The sequence below is a fragment of the Cinclus cinclus genome, chromosome 17, assembly GCF_963662255.1.
Source record: "Cinclus cinclus chromosome 17, bCinCin1.1, whole genome shotgun sequence".
NCBI lineage: Eukaryota > Metazoa > Chordata > Aves > Passeriformes > Cinclidae > Cinclus > Cinclus cinclus.
In genome coordinates this window covers 11,660,881-11,680,042 of record NC_085062.1, presented here as the reverse complement: position 1 = coordinate 11,680,042, position 19,162 = coordinate 11,660,881, and the positions used below count along the sequence as shown (strand labels likewise).

Below are 19,162 nucleotides of genomic sequence, written 5' to 3'. Positions count from 1 at the left end.
TGAAGATCCCTGTCAAAATCACTCCTCAGCTGATGTGCTTCCCTCATGTGTTCACAGTGGCTTTTGTTTCCCCATGCTGGGCTCTGGGGAGACCAAGGGACCTCCAGCCTGCACAGGACTCAGTGGGCAAACTGATCCAGGCCTTGAATGAAAACCAGCAAACCAGTACTCACTGGCTGGGGCTCATTGAAGTCATATAAAGCATATGATGGCAGCTGTATAGGTAGTTACACATAGATACACACACATTTCACTGTAAATATATTTAGTACTTTCAATGAGTTTAGTGCTTACATATAGGTTAAAACCCTCCACAGATATCCCCTGGGGTCGCTGATGTAATACTCTGGCCTGTTTTAGACAATACAGAGTTCAGGCAGAGTTTGCTGTTGGTGTCTTTGGATGCACACAAAGCTTCCTTTTGTTTTCTCCTGCCAATACTTTCAGCTGTTGTAGTAATTGTATTAATGAGGTTTAGTCTTTAAGAAAACTGCTGGATTTGGTCCAGAAGGGCATGCAAGGGTTAAGGACTGAATCAGAAGGTTTCACTGTTAATCTAATATTGAGCATAGTTGCAGTGTTACAGAAAGAATAAAGTGCTGGTGTTTGCAGTAAACTGTGCCTGGATATCCTGATTGAATAAAGTAAATGGAGAAGAGCTTCCCTCAGGCAGTGGCTTGTGCCACGTGTCCCACTAAGCAGAGCTGTGCAAAAGTTGACTTTCACCAGGTCGATGTCACTGTGAAATAGAATTGTTCTGGTTTGGGTTCCACCGCGCATTTCCAACAGGCATTACTTTGTAACCAGCAGGAAAGTAAGAAGGAGGCAGCAGCTCTGCCTTCAACCTTGAAAAATTCAACAAACATACAGGACCCCCTGAGATTCTCTGGGTCCCTTTAGGCTTTCAGTGGTAGGAGAGAAGGTGTGTGTCCTGTGACTGTCCCATTCCAATGGTTTCCCTTTGTTCGTGCTTACACCCCACAAAGAGAGATTCTTTAAGTGGGAAACTGAAGGTCAGTTTGGTTGAGGAAAATAGTGCTAGAGCAGTATTGGACTGTTGATACTTGCCATCCTCAAGATGCAGGTTTATCCTCTCCAGTCATCTGTCACTGCCCTGCTGCTGTGCTTCTAAAACATGGAACGCTTTTGATCACCCTCCAACCCCTCAAGGCTTTGTTGGATGAATCTACTTAACTATTACAATTAGAGCCAGAAGTGTGTTTTCAAGATCTGAGATAAGTACTGCCAAGTTTTTCAGATAGAAGTGTGAGTTATTCCCTGGCATGCTTTCAAATTAAAAGGAAAACCAAAAAACCCTTGATTCAGAAGGTACTTAAATTTTAATCTCAGCAAAACATAATCCTATGAGTAAATTAGGAACATATTTCCCTTTGTTTGATTTCAGTAACAAAAGAACAAGAGTTTGGTTTTCCTGAATCAGGACAATTTATGGATTTAACTTTCATCCTGAATTCTGAGGAATAACAGAAGGAAGAGAAATATGAATGAGAAATTCTTAAGTACAAAATTTTCCTGATTCCAAGAATTTGTTTTTCCAGATGCCTGAACACTTGATTTTTGTGGGAGCAGACCCATGACCCTCAATAAAGTAAACTTGTTTGTGTGCAAAGGGAAACAATGTGCAAAGTTTAGTGTGTCGCAGTTACTGAAAACAAATGGACTGAGTACTGAGACAGATGGATCATGAGCACCAACTGTGGAACTTAACAGCCATGTCCCTTAGAAAATCTGTACAATAAATTCCTTGAATGTTGCCTATTACTGGGTTATTTAGTTATCATATAGAGTTAATTGATGTTCCTGGGTAATAAATAAGCATGACTGAAGGAGGGGACAAATGGCCTATGAAATACATCCAGTTTAGCTTTTGGTTGCAAGATCTTGGAAGCTTGCCTAGACTCTTGTCCAACAGTTAAAACCTAATTTAAAGCTGGGAAATGTATAATGCACTCCTTATTTATTACAGTAAGAGCTCGGTGACTGTAGACAATGCCCTGCAAACAAACACCAGCAGAAAGAGGCATCCTCCTGAGTATGTTGCAAAATAATTTAGACTGTGTAGAGACCAAGGCAAATTAGGTTATTTTGGGCACTAATGTGAGAATGGCTCATGAGTTTGGTGTGCATTTAGTGTCTTTTTAATTTATGTTTTTAAAAGATGAGATGAAGAGTGATAAACTGAGTGTCAATATCTTAGCTTTTCTTTGTTGATTACAAGTATCTGACTTTCTGTCTGTTCTTTCCTTCCCCTCAATCAATGGAAAGCAGCCCTAAAGAAAAGGAGGCAAACCACAATGTTTGGAATGTGATTCATGCCACAAACCTACTCTTTTGCTGCACACAAAACTGCAACCTTGTTTTATTTAGTCTGGCCCTGGACTGTCACAAATCCTGCTTCAACACAGAGGTCTCTCCATCTTCTCCAAAGGTGGCTCCTTAATTTGCATCTCCACGTTTATTCTGCCAAATGAAAATCATGGTTTACACCTTGTGTAAATGCTGGGGGTCTTTGGGATTGTCTCCTCACCTGCAGGCTCCCAAGGCTGGTTATGAGGGGTTTCTTTTAACCAGCACACAGCTTTCTTCTCCTCAAACATGGCTGATGCACCCATCATCCAGGACCAGCTTTACTGTTAGAGCAGCAGCAACTTCAGATGGCAGCTCTATGTGTCAAGAAATGTTGGAACTTGAGGTAAAATTGCACTGGCTTAGTGCAGTACACTAAGCCAAGGTGTGCAATGTCTCCAGCAAGGCTGAAGGAGAAGCTCCTGGTGCCTCCAAAGCCTGTCCTGGTCCCTTTGTTTAGTAGATGACTCCCTGTACTCTCCCCACCCATTCAGCCCAATGGCTGAGACTCTTCGGTAGCTCTGTAATAACCTGAGAGGGAGAAACTGAGAAAGAAATCTGAGGATTTACACCCTTCGATAATTTCTTACCTTCCAAAAGGCAGCTGTGGTCTTCATGTCAACCTTAACAATGCCTGTACTTCAAATATTACATAATATTCAAATTTGATCTCTTGATTGCTGATTTGGACAAAGATATAGCAGGACTTCAAGAATTGCCTTTTTATAAGCTAACGAATAGTGATTCTGTAAATAATTAGAATTCCAGTTAAAATTCCCCTGAGTTTGTCTTGGTCTGTAAAGATCTTCTGCAGCAGAAGACCGAAGAGTGGAGGGCTATGTATGGGGATTTCTGCCAAGGCAAACTGTGCTCCCAGACAATGATGGCAAATGTGAAAGTTTTGACAAAGAAAAACAGAAAAATAGAGGTCAAAGTCCTGAATCCCAGCATGTGAACTCCTAAGCAGCTTCTGACATGGGAGGGTCAGTGCAGAGTATGTAGGATCATATGGTCAAAGTTGAATGTTGCACCAAGACCCTTAAGTTTACACAGTGAAAGAGACAAAGAGGCTCAGTCTTCATTTCCATATCAAAAAGACAAATGGGTCTTCCTGTGAGAGGCAGCTATTAGTTGGGATAATCATAACTATGTCTTGGCCTTCCCAGGCCATCCTTGGCATCTCCCTTGGTCTGCGAGATGACATTCTCTTCTACCTTTCTTGCCTCTTCCAGGTCTCCTCCTTGACTGCACAATGATAATTCCAGATGCAGAGGTTTGATGTGCTGACCTAAAACCCAAATCTGGAAACAGGGAAATTGGAAAGACTACAGTTGAATTGTCCACAGCATTTGATGAAAGTGAATAGGAAAAATCTACTTGTCTTCTTGGTACTGACTGGTCTGCACTGCTATGAGTTTAAAGGGAAGAGCTTTCCCAGAAACAACAGGAGGATGATTCTTTAAGTGTTACACTGTAATTTGCCAAAACCAAAATATTAAAGTCATGTAGGGATTGAGAAAATCTACAAAATCAGTAATGTTTTACAATGGAGTGAAGTGAAGGGTAACATTAGAGCTGAGAAGGCTTGTTTACACATGCTAAGTATATTTGCCAGGTGAGACTGAGGTGCAGAGACCAAGAAATTATTACATGGACCATGGTTTTATCTTGGAAAAAGCCATGCATTTTTCCTGAACTATTTTCAGTTCCCCAAGGTAACCTTATGAGAAGATACAACCACAACAAAGACATTTTAGCCTATCAAATCAATTTTTTGAGATATGGCATGTGAAATAGTATTGCTTACTTATAGGATGAAGTTTAGTGGAAGAAATTCAAAATCTGCTCTGAAATACATGTGTAAATCTGCACAGGTAAATTCCCCTTCTCCCAAATCTAGCAGGGAAAGGATCACAGGTAACATCTTTTAGAAGGACAGCAAGAAGATGTGGAGCCCTATCTTTAACTTCTCGAGTGCAAGGAGAACTTTGTAAATAAGAGGTGTTAAAGATCCAGCTGGGGTCAGCAGCACTGGGAGCAATTCCTGATGCTCATCACTGCTCTGTGAGGGATCGGGTCTGTCCTGGTGAGCAGCCATGCACAGGCTGGACCCCAGAGCTCTTGATGCTCTGGACACTAGTGTTTGCTAAGTGCTACTTTATTCCAGTTGTTCTCTTGTGCTCGTTTACAGAAGATGTATGCTGTGGACACTGGCAAGATGTACATATGAAAAAAGTAAATAAGATTATATAAACTATAAGGTAAACTAAGAGTAAATATGAAGGCTCTAGCTTTGTACAGTGTGTTCAGCTTTTACTTCTTTGAGTAGTAAAACACTCCAAGTTTGCAGAGTAGCACTGAGGTAATTTTCCCAGTGATTCTCGTAGGCCACCTTTGGTAAGTAGTTTGTGTATCAAGAATGGGAAGCCAGAGAGGCTGTGAGAAGCCAAGGACCAGTGTGGAAATTTCTCTTTGAAGTGCTCCAGGAGTAAACGTGTTAAATGTTTTCATCGGAGACGAAAAAAAAAAAAAAAAAAAAAAAAAAAAGCGCGAATTGTGGATCTGCAATAAAAGTTTATAAAAGAGAAAGAAAACCCCGCACGCCTAAGAGAGTAGGAAAGAAAGTACACGTTCGCTTTTTAGCAGCTTTTAATGTTAGAATGTAATCGCTGGGGGCAGAGCCCACTGCAGTGGGACCTCCCTCGCAGAACTGCCGGGATAAATCCACTTCCCCCAGCAAGGCAGGCGCCTCCTCGAAAGGAGCGAGAGCCTTGCAGTTGCTCCGGAGCCACAGGAATAGCCATGTCCCCGGGGAAGATCTGCTGCCTGGTGCTGCTGACCCTGGGAGCGCTGGCAGCGGCAGTGACACTTGCGGTGATCCTGACTCAGCCCAGGTGCGGTCCGCAGCAGTACCTGCACGGTGCCGTGGCTGCTGACACCGAGAGCTGCTCCCTGGTCGGCCGGTACGTGCGCGGAGCGCTCGGCTCCTCGGCCCCCTTGGCGGGTGTGTCGTGACTCGGGCTAACACTCGGGACAAGCGCTAACCACGGGCTGAGCCGCTCTTCTGCCCCGTCCCCGATGCTGCTCCCGGGGTCACTCCCGCCGGGAGAGCAGCCGGAGCCTCCGCTCCGTGGCTGATGCTTACTGGCATTATAATATCCCAAACATTTGCAGCTGTGCAAACTCTTGGCCTTTTGGAAGGTATAAATATTTGTAGTATACAAGTACAATAGTTTAAAGTGGGGAAGGAAGAAATTTCCTTTTTTTTTTTTTTTTGCGTGGTAGATCTGTCAGATAAGTGACTTAGAATAAATCAAGAAGTTAGAGGAGCTTGCAGAGAGCAGCAGCCAGGCTTCAACAGAGACAAGGAAGGGAAGGCAGGGAAAGGGGGACTGGCATCCCTGACTTTTGAGGATGTGTTTCTGGTCTGAATCCTGCAGCAAGCATGTCTGCTACGAACAAAAAAGCAAAGAGCAGATTTAATTGAAATTCAGTCAAGACAGTAGAAGTACAAAGGACATATTTACATCACTTGGAAAGAAAGATGTAGGTTTAAAAAAATTCTCTAGATGCCCAGCTTGTACGCCTTCAGTTTGTGTGAAACTTGTCTCTCAAACATTTTGAATCCCATTTTGAACAGCTATTATTTTACTGTTCCTTCAATTATTAAATGCCTGTATCCATGAAAACAGAAGGATGGAAGTTTACATGAGGTGCTGGATGCTCCAGTGATGGACACTGGACCTGTGTGCTCTGCTTTGTTGCTGGGGGAGTGAAATGAGTGAGACATGGTGCCGTAATACCACACTTCGCCATGTCTCACCCCTGGCAGTGACATGCTAGCACAGCGTTTGTGAGAAGCTGGAGAAAATATACTGTGGCTGCACATCTGTCAAGCAGTGAGATAGGGTTTTTTTTATGTGAAGCCACATGTTAGTTCTTCAGAAAGCAGAAGTATTTTAAAAATAACTATTAATGGGAAAAAAGGAAAACAAATGGATTGCCCAAAGAATCTGCTGGGGAAAACCACTGCATTTGTTTTTGCAGCTACTGTAAATTTTATCTTGATGTAGTGTATAATCGGCTGGAAGACGTTGAAGTAAGAGCCACAGGAATCTGTGGCTAGTGGACAACTGAGCAGCTTTATCTAGTTGGCTACTGCTGCTGGGCTGTCACCTGTTTCCTTCCTTCCTCTCAGCAGGAAGCTCCACAGGTTTCCCCAGCCCCCACCACTGCTGCAGCTGCACTGCAGCACACTTGCTGGACTGTCCCTCCAATCCGATGGACCAACTTAAATTTCCTACAAATAGTCTGCCAATGATCCCCACAAAAAACTGCCCTTGCTCCACCTTCCTGTCACATTTTTTCCCCCTTTTGCTCATCCTGGGCTATCTGCACATTAGGTTCTTCTCTCTCCTCCAGCCCTGCCAAGCCTCTGGAACCTCCCCAGCCATGGTTATTCTCCTCCTTTGCCTGGGCTCTACACTGCTCACCTTCTTCCTCGTGGTCAGCTTTATTCCCCTGCTGCTGCATGATTGCTGCTGCTTATTTTTCCAAGTACCCTTTGCCTTCAGCCATTCTTGGAAAGCTCATTTCATGCTGTCCTTAGACCTGGAATGAGACAAAATCCTGAGTTGTTCTCCCAGCTCCTTCTGTGCATGTTCTTGTAAAATATTATAATAAAAGTAAAATTGTTTGTAAAAATGTTCCTCTGTAAGCCAGCTTGGGATCAGAAGCTTTGTATAATATTTGCCCTTTTCCTTGTTGTTATCATATTTATTTCTCCATCCCACTGGCCCACAGCGGTGGCTTAATTTTTCTCTCCAGGGAGCTTGTTGCATGCTCTGTACTACATGTGATCTTGTTAATTTTCTCCCAGACATTTCTATGCTGTTATACCTGTATGCCACTTTTTAAGCTCTCAGCTCTTAGCACATGATGGTCACCACTAAATTAGTTCTCAGAGCAAAATGCAAGGTGAGAAAATTATCTTCTTTCACTGGTGAGGAAGTCTCATATGGCAGTGACACTGTGAGGATGCCACAGCAGAGGGGCTCTGGCCAAGGGCTCAGCCTTTCAGAGCCATTTGCTCTGCTCTGTCACCTCCTGTGAGACTCTGCAGGATGAGGGATTCCTCAAGGCTGACTCAGGGTCCCTGATGAGCACCATGCCACGATAAGCATACAGTGGCTTCCTGCCTCATCTTTACTGAATAAGATTTTAGCATCCATAGGAATTTTGTCACAGCAGTAGCAACAAAATCCAGTTCCAGGGAGCAGCCTCTGGCTTAGGCTCTGCTGTCCCCACCTCTGAACTGGCAGTTCATGTGCCACTTTACTTCAGCAACAAGGTGAGAGCAGGGCAAAGCCAAGCAGCCCTAGATGCCACTCCCTGAAGACACATTACAGGTTGGTTTTCCCCTGCTCTTCCTCACTGACCTTGCAGACCCTCTCTCCTGCTGTGACCCCAGGCTGTTCCCCACACCCACTCCTTTCATCCTGCAAATCCCTCCCAAGCTCACAGGAATCCTTGTGGGCGATGCTCAGAGAACTGGTCTCGTGCCTAAAGCCTTGGAATCTAAAAGCAGCACCTGTTCTCTGATTTACAGATTTTATTATTTAATTTAAAAAATTGTTTATTTTAAAGATAAACTCAAATCACGTGCTCTGTGAGTTTTCAGGAATGAAATTCCTGGGGCACTACATTATATTCTGTTGGTTTAAGATTCTTCCATTTGGGAGTCTTTGTTGTGTGTTCCTACTAGAATTGTCAGTTGAACTTACTGAGAATAACTGAACTAAACTTGCTCAAGGAGGAATCTTGTATTTTGATGAGTGGGATGGTGGGTTGGGGAAAAGACCTCAAGGCCCATGTGTTTTCCAGCTCTGGAGATTGTGTTCATGTACTCTGGATTTCTGAAATCTTTATGCAACTCTGTGGGTCCCTGCAGAAAGTGAGTGATCTCAGTGAGTCTTTAGCCTGTCACCATCCATGTTGGTAGGTCCTGAGCTAAACTTCCCCTTAGCCATCAGTGCCCAGCTCTCAGTGATGAACAAGGTTGGGTCTCTTGCTGCTTTTATTCTGCTGGAAATTGGGGGCTGAAAGCAACCTCATACAGCTGTCTGCTCCAGACTATGACCTTGCCCTGGGAGGAAACTTATTCCTGAACGAAGTCAAACTCCTTTATGAAGATTGGTGGGAGGCTAAAAGGAGAATCAGAGCAGTTTTTACCCAAGGATGTGGATATGGTGCCACAGTCCACCTCACTAATTTGTCCTCATGTCAAGAACCCTGAAGAAACAGGAGGTGATTGCCCTGTGACAGTAAGAGGTACTCAAACTTCACCTCCAACTCTGAGCTACTTGTTCCCTCCTGGAAGAGGCTCTTTTCAGCAAGCATGCAAAAAGCTCTGTATTCCTTACCAGTGTGCTCTTTGAGCTCTGTCACACACTGCTCTGTGTACCTTTGTTTCCCAAATGGCAGAAGCAAGAGCCAGCATAAAGTCAGGGACAAATTTAGCAAAAAATGTTAATTCCCAATGGTGGGATTCACTGCAGCAAGGCGAGCTGACCTGGCCTGGCCCAGAAGCCATCTCTGATCCCATTTCTCCACTGTAGCACAGCATAAACCCCTGGGAACTGGTCTTCTTTGAAATCAACACCCCCTGGAGGGACAGGGTGGTGGGGAGGGTGAGAATGGTGAAACTTCAATAGAAAACGTCTGCAGCCCTGGGAAGCTCAGTTCTAGCCAGAGAATCTAATGCAAAAATCCTTTTCAGTGATGGCCCAGTAGATTTCTGAAGTATGTTTACATCCCAAAGGATTTGGTTTCCTTTCTTGTATGCTTTAAATTTGGTAACTGGCCCTTTTTTACAGAAGTGGTTGTTGCTTTTGTTCTGCATAAATCCTAAGGAGGCAGCTGCTGTATAATGGGTGGTCTCCCAGTCCCCAGCCTTCTTCAGGAGAAGAAAAAAAAGCCTATACATTTTAATATGTTATTATTTCCAGTATGTTTAAAGGGGCTTTAGGGCTCCCTCTAGCCTAGGGCAGAACAGCAGGCTTGCAGTCCAGCGAAGCCCATCTTTGTTGTGAGCAAGGTGCCATCATTCACCCTTCCAGGGAGGGTGAATCCCTGTTTGCTGGTGCTGGATTGGAATTTGGTTGTTAACACCCTCTTCTACTCCTTATTATAAGGACACTCCATTAATGACTAAACCCTAATGCTGAAACTAAGTGGTAAGAGGGATATGGGACAAAACTTTGTTATCAGATCTGGTCAGCTGCAGCACTGGTATCTCTAGAGAGACCTGGTATCTCTAGAGAGGCCACACTTTGATTAAGGAATTTGCATTATAATTAAGCTCATTGCAGCAGAGATCCATCTAAAGGGAGCCAGGTAATGGGACATAAATCCAGATGCGTTTTGCTATATGTAATGGCCCTAAATTCCCCAGGCATCACTTCCAGGGAAGTGGCAGGTCTCTGACTGGAAGTGAGTGAGCCATGCACAGGAGCCACAGGTGACACACCAAGAGCCAGCTCAGTGTATTTTCTGTGGAGTTTCAGTCTCTGGAGAGGCTGGAGGGAAAGGTGTCAAGGCTGGATGCCAGTGTGAATGTGCTGTGAATTTGGGTGAGAATCTGGTGCTTTTCAGGCTTTGGGAAATGTGCTTGATTTCCGTGTTAAGGTCTTCATGCCTTGCATTGAAATGCACACTATGCCATCTCCAAGCTTCTTTTTAAAGCTGCTTTTCACCCCCAGAACCATTGTTTCCCTGTCACCAGGCTTTGCCCTGTGTTGCCTTACAGTCAGTAATCCAGGGGCTCTGGGGAGTGCTGTCCCGGGTCAGTGTGGCAGTCCTTCTTCCCTTTTTTTCCAACTTTCTAACATTCTGTCTGGTCTTCTGTAGAGGTGACCCAGTTTTTTAGGAAGCTATCGTGCTCTTCCTTTCTGTGGTCAGCTTCCATTTCAGAAAAACACCTTCCAGGAGCATTGATGTGGTGAGTCCATCCCCTGCTGCAAGGGGCTGGATGGGTGAGCCTAAATCTCAGTCTCCGTGTTCAGAGCTGCAGCCAGGGAGCTCCTAGGAGGCCAAAACCCATGCAGACCCCGAACAGAAGGCCTGATGTTCCCTACTGTTTCTTTTTTTCCCGCTTGTCCACATGTCATTTCCTTAAAGGCAGTGTTTCCGAGGCACTTAGGGGAACAAAGGAAAGCCACAATCAGCGTGCCTGCTGGCAGCATCCTGTTCCCTGACCCAGCAGGTCCCAGCCATCTCACTGGATGTAAAATAAACACCAGTGTGTGTGCACTGTGTTCCCGTGCAAACTCTGGGACCAGTTGCCCTGCTATTAATGAACTATTCCAGTTTTCCCTCTGGCTTTGCCTTATCTGATCGATAACCTAATAAAACAATTAGGAACTTTCCTAGCAAACACCAGTACTGGCTACTTGCAGGCTGTGCAGGAAATGCCACCCCATTTCCACTGCAAGGAAAATATGTTTTTCAGAGTTCTTGAGGGAAGCATTGGTTGAGAAACAAATGTTTAATAGAACCTTGTTGCTGTCAGCAGCAAGAGGCTGCCTTAACATCTGTGTGTTCTTTCATGAAGCTGTGCCTTGGTAGAAGCAGTTGAGGGGTTTGTTTCCTGTTTGGTTTTTGTTTCTTTGCTGGTTTTGTCTTTGGGAATACAGGGAGCAGGGTGGGGCATTTTTGTGCTAATAAAAAAAGGAAGTCACAGTGTAGGAATAATAAAGCTAATTGACACCTTGTCTTGGGAGTTTGCTTCACAGTGGACTCAGTGTTCCCACTTTAGTGCTCCTGTCCAGTTGACCAGCATATGCCTTTATTAGGAATGACATTTGGGAAGCTAGAGATCAGTTTGGTTCCTAGTACGTGGAAAGCCCTCTTCTGTGCTCAGAGCATCCTTCTCCATGTCTCAGGACTCCTTGCTGTCCCTTTTAGTCCACAGCATTTATGAGCAGCTGCACTTCTCTCTGTCCCATAACTCTTTGTCCAGAGGAAATCCAGCCTCACACAAGTCTTGCTCTGGTTTCTCTTTCCTCCTGAGGACTCTCTTTCCCTCTAATTGTTCCTTCTCACTCCAGCAGAGGAAGGTGCCCCTCTGCGCCCTCACACCCCACATTGCTGCCACTGCATTTCTCCAGCTGCTTTCCTCAAGTTGCAGGGGCCCCAAGGAGACATTTTCATGTGATTCCTCCATTCTCACATTCCTGGATTTTAACAGTGTCTCTTTTCTTCCCACCACAGGAACATCCTGAAAAGTGGAGGCACAGCTGTGGATGCTGCCATTGCTGGCTTGATCTGCACTTCAGTGATGAACCCTCAGAGTTCAGGCCTGGGTGGTGGGGTCGTATTTACCATCTATAATGCCAGCACAGGTATGGGCCTGCCCTGGCCTCTCCATGGTGTATTGTCCCTCTGCAGACACACAAGTGTTGTGGAGAAATCAGAATCCTTCCTGTTCTCTCAGGGCAATATTTCTAATATAAAAGCTACATCACAAACTATCCTTGTGCTCATAATCCAAAGCATCCTATTCAGGGAGCTGTGATTGTCATTTCACAGCAAGAACGTGTGTGTGTAGGAAAGAGCTTTGATGTAAAATGCAGTGAGTTTGCCTCTCCTTCCCCCTCCAAAGCAATGCCAAAGTACATTTCAAAATCACACAGCTGACTACAGCCAGGTATGAGTGGCTGAGTGAAGCAGGCAGGAAGGGAGTGCAGCATGTGCCGGCAGTGTTGGGCTGTCAGTGCCTCACTGAGCCCTGGAGATGGCACTTCAGGGGCTTGTGCTGCCCAGCAGCTCTGGCAGTGCCTGCTGGCACTGGGGTTGTGTCTCACACTGCTGGCACCAGTGCTGGTGTGACTCCCCAAAGCAGCGTTGAGACTTCCTGTCCCAGGAGATTCATCTCCACTTCAGAAATCTAAATCTAGAAGTATTTGGTGTCTGCTGGGGAGCCTTTCTGTATTAGGTTTAAACTCTAGTGTTGTTTTCTTGCTTTTATGTTTTTTATGTGGGAGTTTTTAAGTCTTGGCTTCCAAAAATCCCCAGAGCTTATATATCTAATAGTAATATCAACAATGAACACTGTAACAGTATCGTAGTTTTAAAACCCCTGCCAAGTAGTTTCTCAGAGCCACAAATCTGGAAATGTTTGGGTCTATCTTATGCAAGAGCTTAATTTGGCAGAGCACCTATGTTTTTCTTCTTTTTCCTTTTGGCAGAGCCATGGAACTTTGTTTCCTGACAACAGTCCTCCTCTGCTACCTGAGTTATGCCACTCCACAGAGCTGCCCATGGCTGTGCACAGCTCAGGCACTTGGTACACCAGGAAGCACTGTGGGCTCCTGCAGCACAGATGGCTCTGTGGACTGTGAGAGGGACAGTTAAATACAAGGCAGAGGAAGAGGCGAAATGATAGGCTAGACCTGAAACATGAGTGTATACAAGTGGGGATTTGGGGTTGGGTTTGTTTTTGTGCTTTCAAGCTCCCTGATACATAGAAGGCTTTAAATAAGATGGACTTGCCTCATCATCATTTGGAAAATGGCCCTCCCAGGAGCATGAGACTCACATTGTGTTTCTGACATATCCCATCTATAGAAGAAGAGCAGGAACCTGCAGGTGTGAGGCATCATGTCCCAGCCCATGAACCCTGGGGGGAACCTTCACTGGCTGGAGACAAGGCCTGGCCATCTCCTTGTACTTCCAATACCTTTAGGTGGGCTGTGCTTGGTTTGCTCTAAATAGAAGCACAGGAGTCGAGGACAAGTGGTGCTGACCACCTGCGGGTGCACTTGGCACATCTGGCAAAAGACTCCAGAGCAGCTCAGCTCTGGGCCAGCAGCTCGAGCAGTTCTGCAGCTGCCTGAAGTGTGATGTTCACCTACTTCAGGAAAGCAATATTATGCACTTCCCTCTTCTTCTTTCTAGGAACAGTCGAGGTGATCAACGCCCGCGAGACAGTCCCACGAGTGTTTCCTCAAAACTTACTGTCTGGCTGTAACACTGGTTTTCCTGTTGGTAAGGACACAGCCTGGGCCACAACTGTGTGCCCTCCTGGTGTGCACAGAGCTCAGCGTGGGGAACTGAGCACCTCACTGACTTGGTCTGGAGCTCTCTTTAGTTTAACACACTCTACCTGGGTTGCCTTTTGCAAAAGCAACTAAAAATACTAGGTCCATAAAAATTCCTGTTTGGTAATAGCACTGGCAACCTGACCAGCGAGACAATGGGGATCCTACATGTGGAGAAATCACAATGCAACTTCTCTCCGTAGGAAGTCTGCTGTTCAAGACCGGGTTTCCCAAAACTCTTATTCCCCAGAAGTTCTTACAGTGAAAAAACAAGATCAATAGCTTTCTGTAAACAAAAGAAATCAATCTCATGTGCTTGCCCATGTCCATAGACTGCAGAAGCATGCTGGCACCTCAGGGGTTGAGTTGCTGGGCTCAGGCACTCTTGCTTTAGCAGCACATCTTGGATCTTTCCACATTTCTTGCTGTATTCATTCTCCTTTCCTAGAAGGTTATTTTTTTGGGGTGTGTCCTAGATTCTGGAGAAGTTATTATCCTTGGAAGAGCCTGAAAAGGAATCAAGAGCAGCTCTGGTTGGAAGGGACAGCTGGAGGTCTGCTCAAAGCAGGGTGGTATCAGGTGTTACTCAGGCTGCTCAGGGTCTTGTCCTGTCACATTTTTTAATTTCTCCAGGGAAGGAGAATTTCACTGCTTCCCTTGTTCTGGTGTACAACCAGGCCCCATGAGTGCCTCTTTTCCAGTGTCTAGCTGCCACCTCCCTCACTGCAGCATGTGCTTTCAGCACACCTCAGGCCTGGCTCCAGCCTCTCCATACCCCTGCTGTTCAGTAACAGGGAAGTACAGGAACAGGAAAAGGTGCCTGCTTTTAGAAACCTTGGTTGCGTCTACCAGTTCAGATTTCTACTGGAGAGCTTTCAGAGAGGTGGAAGGCCCAAGCCAGTGACTTACTGGGTGTGACACTATTGTTCTGCTCCTCAGGTCCCTTCTGGATTGGCGTGCCTGGAGAACTCCGTGGGTATGAGGAAGCCCATAAGCGACACGGCCGTTTACCATGGAAAGCCCTGTTTGAACCAACCATCAAGCTTCTTTCAGAGCCACTTGCCATTTCCCCAGTTCTGGACAAAATTCTCCAAGACCCAGCCTTCTCTGTTCTGGGGAGAAGACTGTGGTAAGACCCATGAATGAAAATGCAGTGTGAGGAACACTGTTCCCTCAGCTTCAGACCCTTTCTCTGACATGCTGATGTGGAGCACAGGCTGCTGCTGTGGTTTGTGCTCAGGTAATATTTGCTATGGAGTGGGAGACAATCACAAAAGTAGGTTTTTAGAAGAGGCTGGAGTGTGGCACTGCCCTGGGAAGCACACAACATATGTAATCCAGATCAGCTCTTGGTAGGGAAAAGATATCATTGGCCCTGGGCAAGGGCAAGCTCACATTATCAAACTGATAAATGTTCTTCTTTAACAGCCCACTGCTATGTGATGGTCAAAGGCTTCTGAAGCGTGGCGAGACCTTCCGGTGGCAAGCGCTGCAGCAAACACTGCAAGCTGTAGCAGAACAGGGAGCTGCAGCGTTTTATGAGGGAGAGATAGGAAGGGCCCTGGTGCAGGATGTCCGCAAGGCTGGTAGGTAACAGCTACAGGTAGTCCTGACACACAGGCCTTGCTCCCAGCCTTCAGCTCACAGTGAGTCTGTACCAGGGGAAAGCCAACACATGGCATTTGCTGGTCACTTAAGGTGGTACCTAACATGGCAAGAAGCCACCTTTCCCCAGTTCCTGTAACTCAAGCCTAGAAGCAGGGCTGAGACCACCCACTGCTCTTTGCCCACAGTGCTCATGCACTGGCTCCTCCAACTCCTTTAGGGTCTGTGACATGCTGGGGCTTGGCAGCACACGAGGATGTGTGATGGCAGTGCTGTGCTGGTTGGAAGGAATTTGGGCTGTACGGGGATGGCTCTTCACAAACTTTATCAAAGCTCTGATGTAGGCAGCCCACAGCACCAGTACAAGTTGCCGTCCTAATGGTAGCTCCTGGGTCTCTGTTGAAGGGTCCAGTCTCTCACTGGAGGACCTTCAGGCGTACAAAGCAGAGGTGTCCTCAGCTCTGAACATCACCCTGAACAACGACACCAAAGTATTTGCTCCAGGACCACCCATGGGAGGTGCAGTGCTCATGTTCATCCTCAAGGTATTGGAAGGTAAATTCCTAATGGAAAAGGGTCAGCAAGAGGTTTTCAGAGAGTGCTGCTCCAGAGTGATAAAATGCAATGGGCAGAAATAGAGTTTTTGAGCCAGAATGGTGCCCAAAGCAGCAGTGTGGCCATGCTGTGCAGCAGGATGAATTTGTATAGTGGGTCAGCATCACTAGCTGCTGCAAAGGCCAAAGGATGCATGACTTTCCCAATGCTTCAAAAGAAATTGAAATCACAGTGGAAATTAGTACTTGGTTGTTTCTGCATCCACATCCTGCTAAAGCATAGGGGAAACCTGGTAAGAAGGCTCCTTTCAACTTTTTTTTTTCTTTTTTTCTTTTTTTCTTTTTTTCTTTTTTTTCTTTTTTTTCTTTTTTTCTTTTTTACTTCTTGAAAAAACATTGTCTCAGGTCTGTTAACAAAATAATTTCATCCTGCTTCATAGAGTATAAATTCCATAAAGGATCACTGGCAACACTCGAGGAGAAGGTAGAAACCTATCACAACATTGCAGAAGCCCTGAAGTTTGGCAACATGCTAAGACCCTATATGAGTGACCCAGCCTTCTTTGAAGTTCCGGTGAGCCCCATGGTGTACTGGTACAGTGCTACAGCACCAGGCAATGCTCTGACCTGCTCCTTCTTTGCAGCCTGGAAGGCAAGAAAATACTTAGAGCTGCTACTGGAGAGCAATGCAGCTGAGTTGGCCAAGGCAGAGGCAGGATCAGGCTGTTTACTCCACAGCTTCAGCTGTAGGCTGGCACTCACTTGGCAAAGGATGTGCACATGCTCCTGCCAATGCTGAGGTGCCTCATTGTTGAGCTCGGTCCATTTTCTGGAATGGAAGTGGCCTGGGGCTGAATGCTGCCACTCCAGGGCCCCAAGCTCTAACTATTGGGGCTCAGTTCCTGAACCCTCCCTGTGCCCAAAGACATGCCTGTGCTTTGGTGACCAGCTCAGTGTCCTTGCTGTGCTTGCAGGTGCCTGTGGGGACCCTGCTGTCTGACCAGTTTGCTGAGTTTGTGAGGCAGAAGATAGACACTCGTGGTGACCACTCACTCAGCCACTACAACCTGCTGGAGTCCCTCTACAATGACAAATACAGAAGTATGGGCACGAGCCACATCTCTGTGCTGGCTGCTGATGGCAGTGCTGTGTCTGCCACCAGCACTATCAACTACCCGTGAGTAGCCCAGGGCTTGGTAACAGAGTCACACAGGCCACGTGCCAGGTTCACAGGGGAGCTGCAATTTTGCTACCAGAAACTCCTTGGGTTTCACTATTTTAGGCAGCTTCTGAGCTGTGAATGCCTTTTTCATGTGACAGCAAAGATCTGTGAGCATCAACTCCAAGGGCCATAATCATTCAGGAGGATGCAAGAACTTGCTGAGGCTCTTGCTGAACATCTGTGGGTTGAGCAAATCCCCACAGGCACCAGCATCAGCATTATCTCTGTCACCAGCAGTAGCACAAATTCCTTTTGGGCACCCTCACTGGGACACTTGCAGGCTGGGAGGAGGCAGAAATTACTCACAGGGTGCCATGTGCAGTTAATGTCATCCACAACAGGAGAATCCTGGGCACTAAAAGGTTTCATCTTTCCTGCCTGCAGGTTTGGCTCCTCTGTGTATTCTAACCAAACCGGGATCATTTTAAATAATGAACTTGCTGACTTCTGCATAACAAGGAGAAACATTAAATCAGGTGAGCATCCTCATCCTCAGAATAAAGCACAGGGCCAGGGGATGGATACACAGGCTGTGTACAGGTGGGCAGGGACAACCTGTAAACTTACAGGTACTCTTTCCTTTCCTAGGATCTGGATGAGAGCAAGTTTATTTCAGACTAAAAGAGGATAAAACCCTGTAGTGTGTCTTTGTAAACTCACATATCTCCTTATACAGAAACATGGGAGTTTTGGTTTTTAACCACAGAAATTAGAGGTTAAAAAAATGCTGAAGCTGATCACTGACTGATGGCTAGGGAAGGGAAGAAGTGAAGAAACTACTGCTAAGACAAGCCTGCTGATGTTTTAGGCTCATCTATGATTCTGAGTATAGAGCTGCTATGGGCTTGCACCGAGCTGTGTGACACAGCAGTGTTGGTGCAGACATGGCTCTGTGCCACAAGCTGTCCCTGCTGCATCCCCCTCAGCCTGCTGGGAGAGGACACCAGTGCTGCTGTGGCAGGATTTCTGCTAAAGACTCCTCATCTGATTGAGTGAGCTGCAGCAAGTCCTGAATATTTGTAGGATGCCCTGTCCTGCATCAAGAGAAGCTTGTTTAGCTTGTGCCATAAAGGTCCCAGTTTCTTGGGAGACAGGCTTTCAGTACAAGGAAATTTTTCTGGAAGTCTTGAGCATTTTGAGGAAGGACCAGCAGCTTGTTTTTCTGTGGGAAATAAAAAAAAAAAGCAAGGTAGATGAACCTGAGTCCCTCCTACCCTGTTTAGAGCCACATGGAAGGAATAATATCTCTGCTTCTGCTCTAGGAGAGAAGCCTCCCTCATCGATGGTGCCTTCCATCCTCATCTCCAAGTCAGGAGACATGCTGGTGATTGGAGGAGCTGGGGGGTCCTGGATTATCAGTGCTACCACCATGGTAAGTAAAATCCACAGCAAGTTGCCAGTTGTTTCAGCCCTCCCAGATTTCTAGCCATAGTCAATCCCTACTCAGCTCTCCTCAGATCTTGACTCCTTGGTGCTTTTTTAAAAAATTTGCAATTCAGAAGTCACTAAAGGCTGCAGACTGTAAGCCAGGGGAAGCATTCTGGGAAGTATTACTTGCTCATCCTATTCTTTTACTTGCCCCAAGCATCTGGTATCAGTCACCATGAAAGCAGGACACCAGTCTAGCAGGACTGCGGGTCTGGCTCAGTGCAGTTGGGTTGGACAGCCCAGGTTTTATGTCCAGTTGGGCAGTGTGGGATTTGTTTTATTGCAGGGGATTATAAACAAGCTGTGGTTTGGCTACGACTTGGAACAAGCCATTTCAGCTCCTGTCATGCACACCCAGGGTGACAATGTCCTGTTTGAGCAGTCTTTCAGCAAGGTGAGTGGCCTTGGTAGGAAGCAGATTGCTTCTAACTCTCCTGGGTAATCTTTATTTTGCCTCTGGCTCACCTCCTTCTTGTTTAAACCTCACTTTCTCAACGAGACTCTACACACATCCTACAGTTTCACACCTGGAAATGTTAAGATCTCAGGCCCCTGCCCCATTCATTTAATTTCCTCTTCTCTCCCTACACAGGAGGTTAAGACTGGCCTGCTGGGAAGAGGACATAAAGAAAAGAAAGATCAATTTGCAATGAATGTTGTACAGGGAATTTCCAAGGAAGGAAAATGCATCTCTGCTTATTCTGATAAAAGGAAGCTGGGGAAATCAGCTGGATATTAGCATGAAATGCCATCACAACTCACAAAGCCACAGGAGATTCAGAACATGCTTTGCTTGGACATGTCCAGAATTTCCTGTTCCCATCAGGATGCCTCCTGGAGCATGGGCACAGACTGTGGTTATATCTAATTCCAGTAGACTGCAGGTC

At 46.0% G+C, this 19,162-nt stretch overlaps 1 protein-coding gene across 1 annotated transcript; it reads left to right on the top strand.

The window, feature by feature from the left end:
* The first annotated feature begins 4,648 nt into the window (after nt 1-4,648).
* Nucleotides 4,649-19,014, top strand: GGT5 (gamma-glutamyltransferase 5). The gene is made up of 12 exons (XM_062504439.1): nt 4,649-5,330; nt 11,638-11,768; nt 13,324-13,413; nt 14,406-14,595; nt 14,895-15,052; nt 15,477-15,626; nt 16,066-16,199; nt 16,600-16,802; nt 17,232-17,323; nt 18,110-18,219; nt 18,562-18,669; nt 18,868-19,014. The coding sequence occupies exons 1-12, from the start codon at nt 5,020-5,022 to the stop codon at nt 19,012-19,014; spliced, it is 1,824 nt and encodes a 607-aa protein (XP_062360423.1). The 5' UTR covers nt 4,649-5,019.
* Nucleotides 19,015-19,162: the final 148 nt, after the last annotated feature.

Coding starts and splice junctions, on each gene's coding strand:
- GGT5 (XM_062504439.1), top strand. CDS start 5,020: ATGTTAGAATGTAATCGCTGGGGGCAGAGCCCACTGCAGTGGGACCTC. Junction 14,596..14,894: donor GTTCTGGGGAGAAGACTGTG/GTAAGACCCATG, acceptor CTTCTTTAACAG/CCCACTGCTATGTGATGGTC. Junction 15,627..16,065: donor CATCCTCAAGGTATTGGAAG/GTAAATTCCTAA, acceptor CCTGCTTCATAG/AGTATAAATTCCATAAAGGA.